Here is an 18,220-nt window from a genome sequence, read left to right as displayed (position 1 = left end):
TGTGGGTTCTGGGTATTAAACTCTGGTTTTCATGCTTACAGGGTAAGCATTTCACTGACTGAGCTGTCTTCCCAGTCCTCTGATTTTTGTTTTACATTTATTCATTCATTACATTTGTTCATTCATGTATCTATTTGTATGTGTATGGATAACTGGCACACAAGTAGAGGTCAGAAGGAAACTTGCAGGGGTTGATTCTTTCCTTCCACCAGGTTCTGGGGATTAAACTCTGGTCATCAAACACATTTATCTACTGAATTATCTCTCTGCAACCCCCTTTAAATCTGAACTGTATTTTTGGGCAAAACTATTATTATGTAGTGAAAACTTTATTATAAATCTGTGATCCCACTAACATCTAATGAACTCTTAGAGTTCCTAACCTGATGCCATTTTTTTATTGTCTTCTTCACAGATTATCAGGTAGTTACTTACTGGTGATTCATAGTTCTCTGTAAATTTCTTACTAATATAATTCCATGATCCCTTAGCTTAATTTTTAAAAATTTTTCTTGCTTGCAGCTTTGAAATTCAAAGCTTGCCGGGCGGTGGTGGCGCACGCCTTTAATCCCAGCACTTGGGAGGCAGAGCCAGGTTGATCTCTGTGAGTTCGAGGCCAGCCTGGTCTCCAAAGCGAGTTCCAGGAAAGGCGCAAAGCTACACAGAGAAACCCTGTCTCGAAAAACCGAAAAAAAAAAAAAAAAAAAGAAAAAAAAAAAAAAGAAAAAAAAATCCCTTGCAACCTTTCTTACAGTTGTAGATGAGGGGTTGGGGATTTAGCTCAGTGGTAGAGCGCTTGCCTAGCAAGCACAAGGCCCTGGGTTCGGTCCTCAGCTCCGGAAAATTAAAAAACAAACAAACAAACAAACAAAACAAAAAAGAAACAGTTGTAGATGAAGTGAGATAATATAAATGAAAGAACTTTGCAAATGTTAATTCTATACAAATATAAATAATTGTATAGAGAATAAAACATACTTTTATCATACTTTATTATTGGAAATGATATTTAAAAGTAACAATACAGCCGGATGTGATGGTACATACCTTTAGTTCCAACACTCGGGAGGCAGAGGCAGGTGGATCTCTGAGAGGCCAGCCTGGTCTACAGAGCACGACAGCCAGGATTGTTACACAGAGAAACCCTGTCCAAAAAAAAAAAGTAGCAATACTCTGAAATATTATTGGGATTAATTTTATGCTAGGAAATATGGAGGTGGCTACTACTATTTATATTTTGCAGATGAGAGAACTAATGAGATTAAGAAACTTTCCCAAATTCACATAGGTTACACAGCTCTTTCAGCTTTTACCTAAATTTGACATAGAAAGAAAATAAATTGCATACCTACTGAATTGCTTTCCAGCTTCAGAATGTGAAATGAACTTGGGTACTGAGAGAAAATGAGCCTGATGTCTGAGTTCCTGAGCACTGTGTTCTTGTGTCAGTTCCTGTCACACCCAGCTGTCACTTTGAGTAATTGCGCAGTAACTTGGTGGGCAAGGTCACAGTAGCTCAGTATATCACCTCGTAAAGATCACTCTTCAGTTTACTCACAATTTTTCTGCTGTTTTTATTATTATTTTTGTTTTGCCCATAAAATTAGAAGATTTGAAGAAAGATATGTTATTGTCAGCTGTATAAAGACATGTGTCTACCATTATCAGTGTCATAGAGAGTTGTTTTTCTTACCCTGAAAGTCACCTTTGTTGTAGCCATTTCTCATCCTCCCAGCCTCTTAGAATCACTGCCCTTTGACTCTCTCCATAGTTTTGCATATGTCATGTAGTCGGAGTCATCAGTATGGAACCTTTTCATTACTTTGTAATAGGCATTCAGGTTTCCTTTGTGTCTCTCGTGTCTTGATAGCTTATTTTTTTAAGGGTGTCTTACACTCCTATTGTCTTGTTGTACCCTAATTTATTCATTCACCTACTGAAAGGATACCTTGGATACTTTCAAGTTTTGGTAGTATATATAAGGCTTCTATAAAGTGCAGGTTTTTGTATGGATCAATACTTGCCCTACTGTGTGCAGATATTAAGGAGCCCACATACTAGACTATACTATAAGAATAGGTTTAATTTTGTAAGAAACTTCTAGGTTGTCTTTTAGAGTAGATGCACCATTTTGCCCTTTTATCAACAGTAAGTGCTCCACATTCTGGCCAGTGTATAATATTATCAGTGTTCCTTATTTAGGCCATTTTAACAGGTGTGTGGTGATAGTCTGTCTCATTATTGTAACATACCATGCGGAATATTTTCTTTGTCTGTTATAGTGCTGTGGACTAAACCCAGGTTTCATACATGCAAGGCAAGCATTCTACCACTGATCTAGATCCTTGGAACCATCATTATCTTCCTCTTTTTTTTTTTTTTTTTAATAAAAACAGGGTCTTTCTATACAGACCTGGCTGTCCTGGAACTCAGTATGTAGACCAGGCTGACCTCAAACTAAGAGATCTGCCTGCCTCTGCAAGGTGTGTGCCACAATGCCTGACTTTCTTAGAACAGTTTTGAGAGAAAACTGAAGGAAAAGTATAGTGTTCCCATATACCTTAATCTCATACGGTATATGGCATTCCCCCACTGTGAACACCCTCTATGGGAAAATAAGGCCCTCACTATTAGTGGGTTTGCATTAACTGAAGTTTGTAGTCTCCATTAGATTCCCCTTGGTGTTGTACAGTCTGTGGACTTGACCAAATCTCCTGTGTATGTATGCACAATTATATAAACTAATAAATAGTCTTCCTGATCTCAGCAGTCTCGTGCTCTACCCATGAGTTCTTTTCCCCCAGGCAGATTTGAACACCTAAAATGTATATTCATCAGCATTTGTAGCAGGAGACAGCAAATATACAAAATTATATCACATTTTCTTGGTTAGACATACAGGGCAAACCTCTTCCTTTAGAGATGGAATTTGGTGTCTACAGGTAACTGTTTAGATTGCCAGTGATTGAGATGAGAGTAAGGGAAGAGAGTCATGTACGCTAATGTCTAGGAACTACATGTCATAAGTTTGATTCTGTTTTTGTTTTCAGAACTCTTCATCTTGGCTTATACCCATCCTGTCTGATATGCTGCGACACATTTTTCAGTTTTGTGTTTTAGAAAGCAGCCAGGAAATTCTGGATCTTATTCACAAGGTACATGTTGAATCTGTCAGTATTTCTTGTTCTAATAAATGTATAGATATAGTTAAAATAATTACTATGCTATTGGTGAGGGATTTTAATGAATTAAGCCAACTAAAATATTTGAAGAGTCCAGTAATCTACAAGATGATCCGGAAAACTAGGCTTCTTATGGAATATAATATAAATTCAGGTTAGTTAATGTTTGTTTCTTCTTGTATGTCCTATTAAGCTAATGTTTTACTTTTTAAAGAGATTTTATTTAATATTTTCTTTTTAATTTTTTTTTTTTTGTGTGTGTGTGTGAGAGAGAGGGCTGGGGAGAAGGGAGGAAAGGAGGAGAGGAGAGAGAGAATTCCTGTGGAGTTCAGAGATATTGTGTTTCTCTGTGTAGGGACCTTGCTGGAATCTCTGAGACAGGGTCTCACATAACCAAGGCTGGCTTGAGCTTGCTGTATAGCTAGGTAGGGTTGTCCCCAGACTCCTGATCTCTCAATCCTGGGCTTGCAGATATTTTGAGCATGCCTGGCTTGGCATGTTTAATTTATAAAGTCTCAGATAGTCTCTGTTTTGTTGTTGTTGTTGAGTAGATTTATCTGTGTGTCTCAAGCTGACCCTGAACCCTTGATCCTTCTGTTTCAGTCCTCCTGAGTGCTTTATAGATGTGTACCACCATACCAAACTCCTATATTCCTGTTTTTGTTCTTTTAGGTTTTTCAAGACAGGGTTTCTCTGTGTCATAGCTTTGGCTGTCCTGGAACCTGCTTTGTAGACCAGGCTGGCCTTGAACTCACAGAGATGTGCCTGCCTCTGCCTCCCGAGTACTGGGATTAAAGGTGTGCACTGCCACCTCCTGGCTCCTACATTCCTTTTTTAAAACCTTATTTACTGGGCTGGAGATTGGCTCAGTGGTTGAGAGCACTTGTTGCTACAGAAGACCCAGATTTGATTCCTAGCACTCACATGGCAGCTCATAATCATCTGTAACTCTAGTTCCAGGGGATCTGATACTTTCTTCTGACCTTCATGGGCACTGGTCACACATGTGGTACATATACATATATGCAGGCCCACACATAAAAAATCAATTTAGTCTTAAAAGACTACAACTTCTAGTGTGTGTGTGTCTGTGTGTGTGTGTGTGTGTGTGTGTGTGTGTGTGTGTGTGTGTGTGTAGGGTGGAGCAGCTTTTTAGGCTTTGGTTCTCTCATCTTGTAGGTTCTGGAAACTGAACTCAGATTGTCAAGTGTGGTGGCATGCACCTTTACTCACTGAGTCATCTTTGTGCCCCCATGTTCTTAAAAAACAACAAACTCTGCTTTGCATATTTCATGTACCAGTATTTCAAAGTGAATCTCTATGTTGACTTTTCAGATGAATCTCTTTGCTATAACCTACTCCCTCCTGTTGATTTTCTCTAAAAGTATGTTTTATATTTTGTTAGCACTTAATAGAAAAATTTGTTTCCTATTCTCCTTTTCACTCCATAGGTTTGGATGGAACTGTTGAGCAAGGCTTCAGTTCAGTATGTGGTAGCAGCTGCTTGCCCATGGATGGGTGCTTGGCTTTGCTTAATGATGCAGCCTTCTCATTTACCTATTGACTTAAATATGTTGCTAGAAGTAAAAGCTAAAGCCAAGGTAAGTATAGAGAAACATAAGGTATTTCTATGTTCAACTCATTACCAATATAGTAACTGAGAAACTTGCAATTATTGCTTTATTCTAAGGGTGTCTTCATTAACATTAGGCAGGATCAATTCTTTATTCAGACTCTGACAAACTCAATAGTAATTATTAGCCCTTAGAATTTTATGAAGAGAACTACATTTTACTGGCTTTGTTGTTTCCAATTAAATTTTATTGATCTTTAATTATTGATTTTTCCTTTCTGTTTTTCCCTTAGGAAAAAACAAGTGGTAAGGTACGGCAAGGCCAAATCCAGAATAAAGAAGTGCTTCAGGAGTATATTGCAGGTGCAGACACAGTCATGGAAGACCCAGCTACCAGGGATTTTGTAGTTATGAGGGCCAGGATGACAGCAGCTAAGTGAGTCCTCGTCAAGTGTCGTAGAGGGAAAGTTCTGGCTAATAGCTGTACAATTTAACCAGAAGATTTTTTTCACGTCTGTCAGTTCTTCTTCCTTATACTAGTTATCAAAGAAAAAACTGAAGCAAGTAAATATTTTTAAGGTTTTGAAGTTTTAAAAATAGATGGTTGGGTGGTGGTGGCCCATTCCTTTAATCCCATCAGTTGGGAGGCAGGTGGATTTCTGTGGGTTTGAGGCCAGCCTGGCCTACAAAGAGAGTTTCAAGAATTTGGGGTTGGAGGTATAGTTTAGTTACTAGAATGTTTGCCTAGCATGCACAAGTCTCTGGATTTGATCCCAGATACTACATAAACAGTGTGGTGGTGCACACCTTCAGTATCACTTGAGAGGTGACCAGAGGGAGACCAGAAGTTCAGAGTCATCCTCAGTGACATCAAGAGTTGAGAACCAACCTGGAATATGTTAGACCCTGTATCAAAAACAAAAACAAATTACCTTATGTCTTCATGAAAATAAGGTAGAAGATAAGTTACAGTTTTTGTGGGGAAATTTATATCTTTAGTAGGAGAAATTTTCCCTCAAGTAATTTTTATAGTATGGCCTTTTCCTCTCTTTTAGGTTGTTAGGAGCACTTTGTTGCTGTATTTGTGATCCAGGTGTAAATATGGTAAACCAAGAAATTAGACCAGCAGAATCTCTTGGCCAGTTACTTCTGTTCCATCTGAACTCCAAATCTGCTTTACAGAGAATTAGTGTTGCGTTAGTAATCTGCGAATGGGCTGCTTTACAAAAGGTAAGGTATATTCCTAAAGTAATAAAGGCAAATTTAGTAAAACCAATTTCTGTTAGCATTTAGAACTAATTTATAACTTACAACATAAAAGAAAAAGCAGTTTCTTTATAAAAATCTAACAGTTATGGGAAAGTATTCCATATAATATTGAACATCGTTTTCCATTTACTTTTAACTTGTTTTTTAGCACCCCATTCATATGAGACTACTCAGCTGTGCTCATATTTAGTATCTGTCCATCCTTACAGTCTTACAAAGCTCCCCGTTAAGACTTGTGTGTGTATAGAAAGAAACAAGCCAGAGCCTGACTGTGTAATCCAGTTGGTCATTACTTTCAGGCAGCACATTTTTGGTGCTTTGTGTTTTTGGAGCTCTATTTATATGGATAGTTACAAGGGCAGAAGTTTTGGTCACAAGAAAAAGATCTCCACATTTGCACTCAAATCTGCATTTCCAAATGAACCAAATTCCCTTCTAGCCTCTTTAACTTTAAGCTTCTGTAAGATGTATGATTTTGTGTAAGATTTGTTTCTGTAAACCAAAGAAACTTCCTGCTGGTTTTGTTTATTCCATTGACTGGAATTCTGGAAATTTAACTGTCTGCACTTGCTGTGAGAGTTGCTTGTTACTGCCTCTTAGCAGTTTGTCAAAGCTATGTCTAAAAGTAATTGAACCATGCTTTATTGCAATTGAGACCCCACTTTGCCTCTGGAAAGAAGCAAAGCTTATCTGTTTTGTTGTCAGGACTCCATGTGCTGGAGAGGCAGTGATGCTGTGTTTTTGTGCCTCTCAGACTCAGCAGCAAGTGTTGACAGTTCGGTTTCTGGACCCTCACAGAGCTTCTCTGGATTTACTCTGTGAAGCCCAGGCTGATCACCCAGATCCCACAGAACCCCTCATGGCTCACCACTGAGGCCATTCCCCCTCTTGTTGGGGCAGGCAACAACCAGAGAGAGTGGGAAGGGTTAGTTAAATTTGGGGGCAGGTAAGTAGCTTTTAAATTATATCCATTTTTACAATACAGCATGTGAAGCTGTGGTTGAACTGTTAAAGATATCTAATATCAAATTTTGAATAATATTTTTAGTGCATGCCAGATTGTTTTCTGACTGGTTTTTATAGTAATGTACTTCTAAATGTCTGCTCTTTTTATTTATTTATATATACATATTTTGAGTAAATTCAGAGTACACTAAGAATAATTAGGCTGAAAATTAAGTGCAATTATAGTAGTTACATGTGCATGTCTTGTAGTCATATTAAAATCTCAGAGTAGTTTTGATGTAATACTTTTTCTTTGTGTAACTAACTATTCTGGAAGATAACAGACTGTAGATTCAAAATCAATGGCAATGTAGCATTTGGTTGTCTGAAGTCAAGATTTAAACATCTCTACCATTATGTTTCTATATTTTCCCTGAATCTTGTTATCTATTGTATTTTAGGAGTGTAAAGCTGTTACCCTAGCTGTGCAGCCACGTTTGCTTGATATCCTTTCAGAACATTTGTATTATGATGAAATTGCTGTTCCATTCACACGAATGCAGAATGAATGTAAACAGTTTATATCATCATTAGCTGATGCACATATTGAAGTTGGTAATAGAATAAACAACAATGTTTTAACAATAGATCAAGCTAATGACCTGGTGAGTAAAGGAGTAACTTTCTTTTTTTTTTTTTTTTTTTTTTTTTTTTTTTTTTTTTTTTTTTTTTTTTTTTTCGAGACAGGGTTTCTCTGTGTAGCTTTGCGCCTTTCCTGGAACTCACTTGGTAGTCCAGGCTGGCCTCGAACTCACAGAGATCCGCCTGGCTCTGCCTCCCGAGTGCTGGGATTAAAGGCGTGCGCCACCACCGCCCGGCAGGAGTAACTTTCTTAATTTTACAACATGAAATAAAGATTAGAAATTTGCCATGATATGTCACCACAGAAGCATACAAATATGTTGAATCTGTTGGTGGTGTGGTAGCCTATTATCCTGTTCTTTAGAAAGGTTATTTCATTGTACTGAATTTCTTGAAATTAGAGGACAGAGAACTTGTAAAATTTTGTCGCATATCAGTGTATCATAAGATTTTTGGTAGATGAAAAAACCTGCTTCTACAGTTTCTTGAGTATTTCTCTTCTTGGTTTAAGATGAAACTATTTAAACATATAGAAGCAGAAGTGTTACACAAACTGCTCATGTACTCAGCATTTAAATACCCAGTGGTTAGATTTTGCAGTTAACATTTTACTAAGTTCGTTAGATCATATATGTACTTAAAAATATCTCCCATCTTTCCAGCCATCATTCATCTGATGTTTTCATAACATTTCTAAGTAAATTCAGATATTTGTGCATGTTAGATGAAGGCACAGATCTAAAGTGGACCAATTTATGGATTTTTCACAGATACATAAACCAGAGAGAAACAAATGCAATCAAGATAGAGAATACAGCACTGTTACAGTTTCCAAGCCTATCCTTTCTTCTCCTTGCTCCCAAATAACCATTGTTCCGACCCTTCTGTGACTGATTTATCTGCACATTCTATAATACTGTATAAATGATACGATAGACCATATTGTTTGGCATAAGGATTTTGGGGCATGAAATTTTTTAATTCATTATGTTATGTATATTAATTATTTTGCATTGCTGAGTTGGATTGCGGAGTTTACCACAGTTAGTGCCAGCCATTTGTTTCTTAATAAACACATGTCCTATTCCTAGCTTTTGGCTATTGTGAATAGAGATGCTATAAATATTTTTAAAAAATTATTACTGTATAAATATTTGGACATATAGTTATATTTTCCTTAGATAAATGTAGTAGAATTGCTGAGCTGTAAGAGATTTTATATATATTTTATATATATATATATATTTAATTATTTTCATTTTATATGCATTGTTGTTTTTGCCTTCATGTATACCTGTGTGAGAGTGTCAGATCCCCTGGAACTGGAGTCACAAATCCATAAACTGCCATGTGGGTGCTGGGAATTGAACCTGTGTCCTCTGAAAGAGAAGTTAATGATCTTAACTGTTAAGCTGTCGTTCCGGCCCCTCGTTGAGTTTTATTTAAATGAACAAAAGCCATGCAGTGATGTGGCTTAATGATAAAGTGCCTTTTCAGCTTATGTTGGGCTCTGAGTTTAGTTCTTAGCACTTGAGTAAGCAGAGATAAGTAAAATTTTAAAAAATGTTATTTTTATTTCATGTGCATTGGTGTTTTGCCTGCATGTGTGTCTGTGTGAGGGTATCAGATCCCCTGGAATTGGAGTTACAGACATTGTGAGCCATCATATGGGTGCTGGAAATTGAACCCGGATCCTCTGGAAGAGCAGCGAGTGTTCTTAACCACTGAGCCATCTCTCCAGCCCACGAGATAATATTTTTAAGATGAGACTTTTCCCAAACTGGTCATACCATTTTACTCGACTGCTCCACAGCTTTGTTTGTCCTGTATCACCGCCAGTGCTGCATGTGCTCAGCCTGTTACTGAGCTCTTGAGTGGTTTGTGTGATTGTGTCACTAAGGCTCTACTTTACACAGTTCCTTTGTGAGGCACAGAGTGAACACTTAACACTTTGTTGGCCATTTCACACCTCTATTTCTGAAAGTTCTTTGAGTCTTTTATTACTCACTTTTAATTAAGTTGTCAGTTTGCTGTGAGGTTGTAAGGATACTTTAAGGTTATAAGAATACTTTATGTATTCTAGATAGCCTGTGCTGGGTGCGTGCATTCTGAGTATTCTCTTTTATTTTTTTTTTTATTTTTTTATTTTTTTAAAGATTTATTTATTTATTAGGTATACAGCATGTGTGCCTGCAGGCCAGAAGAGGGCACCAGATCTCATTACAGATGGTTGTGAGCCACCATGTGGTTGCTGGGAATTGAACTCAGGACCTCTGGAAGAGCAGTCAGTGCTCTTAACCTCTGAGCCATCTCTCCAGCCCTCTCTTTTAATTTTATTACTTCTGTCTTTGAGTTTTTTAAAATCATTTTGTGCATGTGTGCAAGCATATTCATAAATGCACATACGTATGCCATAGCATGCCATAGTATGCATGTGGAAGTCAGAAGAAAACTTTTGATAGTTGGTTCTCTCTTTCCACTGTTACGGGGGTTTCAGGGCTCAAACTCAGACCATCAGGCTTGTGTGGAAAGTGCTCTTTCCTGGTGAGCCATCTCTCTGGCCCTTTGAATGATCAGATAGATTACATTTTGGAAAATGTTACTAACTAGTTAATGCTTTTATGGTTCTTTTGTTCTTGCAACCTAACAAACATTTGCATGTTTTGTTTAAGTAAGTTTTCTACTCATTTATGTTTAGATTTATTACCTATCTTCTTTTTCTCCCCTCAGTGCTGGATTTAAATCCAGGATACCTTATGTCCCAGTGAAGTCTCTATTCTATTCTGTTTTACTTATCGGCCTGATGGAAGGGTAATTTGAAAAGGAGCCTTGGGTTGGAGCCCTACCCTGTGTGCTTTATTCCATAGAGAGGACGCTTTTGTCCTTGTCTCTTCGCCAGTCGCAGAATTCTTCCCTTATCCTTGCACAGTAGTGTCTGCTCTGAACCTTCATTTTTGTCTTTTCCCCGTTAAAGATTTGCTTATTTTAGTATTTTATGTGTATGGTGTTTCTGTTCTTTTATGATGAGCAAATTGGCACAGTCATGTGTCTATAATTTAAAATCTCTTTTTTAACCTTTTATATTGATGAAAAATAAGATCTCGTGTAACTGTTTTGTTTTTCATAATAAATATAGAATTGTCCACTTTGTCTATTATGGAATCAGTTATTTCTAGGTCTTAAAAGATAGGTTCTGGGCTGGAGAGATGGCTCAGATGTTAAGAGCACTGGCTGTTCTTCCAGAGGTCCTGAGTTCAATTCCCAGCGCCCACATGGTGGCTCACAACCGTCTGTAATGAGATCTGGTGCCCTCTTCCTGCAGGCCTACATGCAGGCAGAACACTGTATACATAATAAATAAATAAATCTTTAAAAAAAAAAAAAAAAAGATAGGTTCTTAGTAGGATGTGGTGGCAAATGCGTACAGTCCCAGCATTCAGGAGGCTGAAGCAGGAGGATGATGTTGAGGACAGCCTGTGCTTGTTGGTGAAACTGTTCCTCTAAACAAAACAGCAACAAAAACTAAACACCCATGAAAAGTTTACCTTTCCAGTGTTTACTTGTTTTGTGATCACTAATTATCAAACCACACCTGTTTATAAAAGCTCTCAATACTTTATTTACTTACGTTTTTTTGTTGTTCTGGGGTTTTTGTTTTGTTTTGTTTTGTTTTGTTTTTTGTGACAGATTTTTCTCTGTAGCCTTGGCTGTCCTAGAATTTGTGCTGTAGACCAGGCTGTCCTTGAACTCACAGAGATCCACCTGCTTCTTCTGCCTCCTCAGTGCTGGGATTAAAGGAGTGAACCACACTGCCTGGCCTATTTTTGTTATATAAGCCTTTACACAATCTTAATGTGCATAAAATTCCAGGGCAACATTATTTATATATTCAAAAGATGGAAAGAACCCAAATATTAATCAACTGATGAATGGATAAATATAGGATAGAAAGATTATATACGAAAGTTAAATATTGTTTGACAGAAAATACCATTACATGCTACAACATAGATGGACCTGAAGAACGTTACTTATATTGAGATTTCATTCATATGAAATGGCCAAAATAAACCTGTTTGTGTAAGAGGGAAATAGGTTCCGTAACAGTGGGAAAATGAGAAGTGATTGCTAATGGATATGAGTTTTCTTTAGAGATTGATGAAAATGTTCTCATTGTGGTGAGCCATGGTTCTTAATAAAACCACTGAGTTATTTACTTCAAATGAGTTAATTTATGGTACAGGAATTATCTTTTAATAAAATTAAAATTGAAGACCAGTCTCTTAATGAAATGTATACAGTACTGTGTCACACTAGTATTGGGCCTTCTACAGTGGCTACTGCATCTGTTTTCTTTTGTTTCTGGAGTAGAGAAGTAGTTTGTGAATTTTGATATTCCTTACATTAACAGTTTATATTGGTGTGTAGCTTTCACATTTTACCGGTTAGGTGAAATTTTGTATATTTAATGGTAATTTTATTTCTCTCAAGAGAATGTCTCTTTTCTTAAAGAATATAATGCTACTGTTAAGACAAACTAAGCTATACTTTTGGGGCTGTTTTAGACATTATTTAGCTTATTAAATATTAAAACAATTCTTGATACTATGAGACTTTTGCAAGTGAATGAGAAAACTCCCTTTTAGGAGTTTAGAGTCTATTTGGGGTTGTTGTAATTAAATATTTTTTGCTTTTTGTTTTTTATTAGGTAACTACTGTTTTTAATGAAGTCACATCAACTTTTGATTTAAATCCTCAAGTGTTACAGCAGTTAGAGAGTAAACGACATCAGGTCCAAATGACAGTTGCAGAGACGAACCAAGAGTGGCAAGTGTTGCAGTTGAGAGTGCATACTTTTGCTGCATGTGCAGTTGTGAGCTTGCAGCAGCTTCCGGAGAAATTAAATCCTATCATAAAACCACTGATGGAAACAATTAAAAAAGAAGAGAATACGCTAGTCCAGAACTATGCTGCTCAGTGCATAGCTAAGCTTCTTCAGCAGTGTACAACAAGATCACCATGTCCTAATTCAAAAGTTATTAAAAACCTCTGTAGCTCTCTGTGTGTGGACCCATACCTCACTCCCTGTGTAACATGTCCAGTACCAACACAAAGTGGCCAGGAAAATTCTAAAGGTATGTATCTAAACCTTTATTTGCATGGAGAAGGAATTGACCATTAAGTTTGTTTTACCATTAGATTATAGGTATAATTTAAGCATAAATACAGTTCCTTTTAGAGCTGCTCCCCTTATTTCCTATTCTCCGTGAACAAAGATTGATTCTAACAAAATGGTTGTATCAGTTTGTGTATTTGCCCATCAGTCAGCCCTCTTACATGTAAATTAGCCATCCATATATGAAGTGATGTAAGTCACCTAAAGTCTGTGTTCACCCTTCCTTAACCTTGAAAGTCATTGCACAGCTTATTAGAACTAGACTAGAAAACTAGTTGTATCAAATGTTAATAATTTGGTTCCTTGCCGGGCGGTGGTGGCGCACGCCTTTAATCCCAGCACTCGGGAGGCAGAGCCAGGCGGATCTCTGTGAGTTCGAGGCCAGCCTGGGCTACCAAGTGAGTTCCAGGAAAGGCGCAAAGCTACACAGAGAAACCCTGTCTCGAAAAAAAAAAAAACCAAAAAAAAAAAAAAAAAAAAAAAAAAAAAAAAAAAAAAATAATTTGGTTCCTTAATTTAGTGCCATGTTATGATGTGAGTGAAGTCTTATTTGATAAATAATACCAAATGAACAAGTTTTCTATTTTTATGTGGAAGTTTTATATGGAAAACAAATCTTTCATTAAGATGATCTCAGAGATAAGACTAACGCTGGTGTAGTCACATGACTAAGTCCTGTATGGTTTTTTTTTTTTTGTTTTTTTTGTTTTTTTTTTTTGGTTTTTTGAGACAGGGTTTCTCTGTGTAGTTTTAGCGGCTGTCCTGGATCTCGATCTGTAGACCAGGCTGGTCTCGAACTCACAGAGATCCACCTGGCTCTGCCTCCCAAGTACTGGGATTAAAAGTATGAGCCACCACTGCCCAGCTTTATGATTTTCTGTTTTTAAATCAATAAAATTTTAGAAAACCTAAATTATTCCCAATGTACTAGACTTTAAAAAAAAATGAGAAAGAAGAAAGTTGCATGTTTAACATTAACTTAAATATAGTAGGATCATCCTCCCGTGTGGAGAGGCAATACTTTGCAGTGTCAGTGTTTTTCTGAATTTATAGTGATTATGAACATAGAGAAAACATGAAACATTTTTTAATGTTTCTTATGCATAAGCACTATTGTTGCATGTGGTATTTTTCATTGTTTTTGATTCTACAACTTTTATTATATTCAATGTAAATCTTAATTCAAGTAGACAATTTTGTTACCGTTTTATTAACAAAAACAACATCCTTTATAAAAATTGAAGTCTTGCTCAGTTTAAAATGATGTTATGTCTCTTTAGGAGCGGGAAACATTTGCTCACCTATATTTTGATTAAGTGGCTTTTTTTCTTATTAGGATCCAACTCAGAAAAAGATGGAATGCACCATACTGTCACCAAGCACAGAGGTATCATTACACTCTATAGGCATCAGAAAGCAGCTTTTGCTATTACAAGCAGGCGAGGTCCTATCCCCAAAGCAATCAAAGCACAGATAGCAGATCTGCCTGCAGGAAGTAGTGGGAATGTCCTGGTTGAACTTGATGAGGTAAGTAGTTTTTTTCCTTCCCCCTCTCTGAATGCTTTTACTCTTTAAATATTTAGTTTCTAGATTAGAACAAAGTTATCTTAATTAGCTTTCAGAATTGTATTTTTTTTTAACTTACAAGTGAATTAATAGCTTTTTAAATTTCTCAGTTCTCATGTAATTTATACTAACTTAACTTGCTTGGTAGCTACCGATTTGGTTGTAGGTACATAAGTTATTCATAAATGTAAATCAACTCACTTTCAAAGCATTGACTGCAAAAATCATATTAAATGGCAGTGATGACCATCTTATTCTGTTCCTTATCCTATCAATGCCAAAATTTCCTAGGATATTCTGAGGAAAATTTTACAAGTGTTCAAATAGTAACACCTACCTTTTAGTCAACCAGGTGTTATATTAAATGTGTTTTGCCAGGGTGAGGATCTAAATCTAGTTTTCCATATGAACAGCCAGTCACTTTACTGTTAAATCCCTTTATCTCTGATTATAACAACATATTAGTATAATGACATCTGCTATAAAGATGCTTCCTATTTGTGATGATTTATATAAATTTTCCGTCTTTTTAGTAGTTATAAACTACTAAAAAATGTCCTTTGTGTGTGTATGTTTGTGCCAGAGTCTCATGTATCTCAGGCTGGATTAAAACATATTGATGTAGCCAGGGATGACCTTGAACTTCTGATCCTCCTGTACCCACCTCCCAAGTGCCACCACACCTGGTCTTTTGGTCTGTTGAGTACTGGGGATGAAATTCAGGGCCTTGTACATGCTGGGCAAACACTGTGTTAACTGCATCCCTGGCCCATAACCAGTGTTTCAGAAAGTGCTTTAGGGTGGCTATGGTGGTAAACACCTGTAATTGTACTACTTGTGGGGCTGAGATAGGAGGATTACAAGTTTGAAGCAAGACTGAGATGAGGGGAGGGAAGGAAGGAGGGAGGGAGGGAGGGAATGAATGAATGAATGAATGAATGAATGAATGAACGAACGAACAAGAGTGCAGATAATATGCAGGACAGGGAATGCAGGCAAATGCTTTGCACTAAGTCATAGCCATAGCCCTTACAGTAGCATATTAACAATGGAATGACTATTGCTGCTCTTTTGCTTGTAAGACATGGGCACTTACCTGGGCTCCACAGTAAACTGTTGGTGCTAAAAAGATGTGTTTTTGTAAATAGGGGCCATGGGTAAATTTCTTATTAAAATCAGCATCCTACGCTGTGTTTCTTTTGAAACATTTTATAAATCTGTTTCAGTGATTATCTCCATAATTTTCATGAAAGTTTTACCATGATATTTACAGTTCTTTTTTTCTTTCCTTTCCTTTCCTTTCTTTTCTTTTCTCCCCTCCCCCCCCTTGGCTTTTCTGAGACAGGGTTTCTCTGTATAATAGCTCTAGCTCCCTTCATAAACCAGGCTGGCCTAGAACTCACAGAGTTCTGCCTTCTGAATTCTAGGGTTAAAGGTGTGTACCACCACTGCCCAGCTTTTCTTTTTTGGTGTGGTTGAGGCCAGCCTCAAGCTCTTTGTGATAGGCTTACCTCAGCCTCCTAAGTATACCATCATGCCTTGTAGAGAGCTTTGCCACTTTCATTTAAAACTCTTGTCTGTTCTTGAGAGAAGCTAGTTTTATGACTCTAGTTACTGATAAATACAAAAGTGTAACCCTTGGGGTTAGCAAAAACAGGTTCTGTTTCCCTGAGTGATTTTAAATAAGAATAGATTGTAGCACAAATCTTAAAAGGTCTTATTAATAAAACAAACCCGGAGCCAGGTGTTGAGGTGAATGCTGAAAGATCAGAGAAACAGAACAAGCCACAGCCAACCTCGCCTTGCCAATTTCTCAGCTGATCCCGTTTCCTCAGACTGAAAGCCTCTGAATCCTCATCCGAATGGATCTCAGCTGAACTGCTGCTAAAAGCCAAAAACTTAACAAGGCTCTAGTTCATGGTCCTCACACCTTAAATACCTTTCTGCTTTCTGCCATCACTTCCTGGGATTAAAGGCGTGTGTCACCATGCCTGGCCGTTTCCAGTGTGACTTTGAACTCACAGAGATCCAGATGGATCTCTGCCTCCTGAATGCTAGGATTAAAGGCATGTGCTACCACTGCCTAAACCTATGTTTAATGTAGTGGCTGTTCTGTTTTCTGACCCCCAGATAAGTTTATTGAGGTGCACAATATATCAACCACAATAGATGGCTTCAGCCAGGGTGGGCAGTGGTGGCATGCACGCCTTTAATCCCAACACTCAGGAGGCAGAGGTAGGTGGATCTCTTGAGTTCGAGGCCATCCTGGTCTACAGAGTGAGTTCCAGGACAGCCAGGACTACATGCAGAAACCCTGTGGGGAACAGGGGAGGGGGCAGAATAAGTGGTTTCATCTCTGGGACTTCTGTTTCTTTGGGGCAGGGAACACTAAAAAAATGCCACTGATGACTGTCTCTAGAAGTCATATATCCTTTTATTTCTTATTTTATTCCTATTAGACTAAAAAAAAAAAAATTCAGTTACCAGTTGTGAGTGTTAGGCCTGTGTGGAGTTGATTATTGGAAAATGTTGCAGTGGTCATAAAGACATCTAGTAATGTTTCATTGACTGACAAAAGTACTGTCAATTTTTAGAGGGTGACTTGAAAATCCTCTGGATTAAAATTTTAATGCATAATGCTTTTTTTCTAAAATTCTTCTTTCAACTAACATTGGATTTTAGGGTCAGAAGCCTTACCTGGTACAGCGGAGAGGAGCTGAATTTGCCCTAACAACTATAGTAAAGCATTTTGGTGCTGAAATGGCGGTGAAGTTGCCACATCTTTGGGATGCTATGGTTGGCCCACTGAAGACTATGATTGACCTAAATAATTTTGGTATGCATTCATTTTAATCAGTTCAGCTTTTTCAGTGCGTATCAGATATCTTTTAAAAAGAAAACTGCTTATCTCTATTTACTGACCAGTAGGTAAGTTTTCAAATGGAAGACTGGTAATTTTCATGTTATTCTGAATGCTTTTTTTTTTTTTTTTTTGGTTTTTCGAGACAGGGTTTTTCTGTGTAGCTTTGCGCCTTTCCTGGAACTCGCTTTGGAGACCAGGCTGGCCTCGAACTCACAGAGATCCGCCTGGCTCTGCCTCCCGAGTGCTGGGATTAAAGGCGTGCGCCACCACCGCCCGGCGTATTCTGAATGCTTTACCCCTTTTTTCTTATTTATTTTAAAATAGATTTGAAAGTGGATTCTTTTAAATCTATTCAGTTTTAATTTCCATTTTCAATTTCCAATACAAAAAGCTTTGATGACATTGTATACTAGCTGAGGGGGTACTAATATTTTTTGTGGTCTCTAAATTTTGAAAATTATTTAAAAAGTGATACAACTTTTATTTGAATAGATGGAAAGTCCCTCCTGGAAAGAGGTGATGGTCCTGCTCAAGAATTGGTGAATTCCCTGCAAGTTTTTGAAATAGCAGCAGCTTCGATGGATTCTGCACTTCACCCCTTGGTAATTAATATGTCTGGTGCTTCTTCAGATAAAACAAGTGGTCTTGTTAAATAATCTTACTACTGAAAAATACAATTCCATCCTTATTAATGGCACTTAAAAAATGGGTATAACTAGATTCTTCCTTATGGGACTCATGAATTGAATACAGGAATGATAGAAAACCCAACTTGGAAACATGGGTGCATTATGGAAAGGGTTCTAAAGGAAAGGAGAAGGAGTAAAGAGAAAGGAAATTGTAGACTGTTTAGACCCAAAATAGGTAGAGCTCCGAGCAAGAAAGAGCTCAGGCAGAAGGATACTTTTCAGGATAAGCAGGAGATGATGTGCTAAGGTGGAGCTGGTCAGTGGCCAGGGGACACTAGTATGTATGTGGCTTTGGCTTTGGTTTTTTCCTATTAT

The 18,220-nt window shown here is 37.5% G+C and overlaps 1 protein-coding gene across 2 annotated transcripts in view; it reads left to right on the top strand.

The window, feature by feature from the left end:
• The window catches only part of Btaf1 (B-TFIID TATA-box binding protein associated factor 1), a 90,038-nt gene that overhangs the window by 47,096 nt on the left and 24,722 nt on the right, over positions 1-18,220 (top strand). For both annotated transcript variants that reach the window (XM_052761693.1, XM_052761694.1), the window contains exons 15-23: positions 3,051-3,155; positions 4,634-4,783; positions 5,049-5,191; positions 5,811-5,985; positions 7,431-7,634; positions 12,320-12,746; positions 14,124-14,314; positions 17,036-17,189; positions 17,709-17,818. In XM_052761693.1, coding sequence (XP_052617653.1) covers positions 3,051-3,155; positions 4,634-4,783; positions 5,049-5,191; positions 5,811-5,985; positions 7,431-7,634; positions 12,320-12,746; positions 14,124-14,314; positions 17,036-17,189; positions 17,709-17,818 — 1,659 coding nt within the window. The remainder of the gene's footprint in view (positions 1-3,050; positions 3,156-4,633; positions 4,784-5,048; positions 5,192-5,810; positions 5,986-7,430; positions 7,635-12,319; positions 12,747-14,123; positions 14,315-17,035; positions 17,190-17,708; positions 17,819-18,220) is intronic.

Source organism: Peromyscus californicus, unplaced genomic scaffold (genome assembly GCF_007827085.1).
Source record: "Peromyscus californicus insignis strain IS unplaced genomic scaffold, ASM782708v3 Scaffold_4__1_contigs__length_199733344, whole genome shotgun sequence".
NCBI classification, from domain to species: Eukaryota; Metazoa; Chordata; class Mammalia; order Rodentia; family Cricetidae; genus Peromyscus; species Peromyscus californicus.
This window is presented reverse-complemented; position numbering and strand designations above follow the sequence as displayed.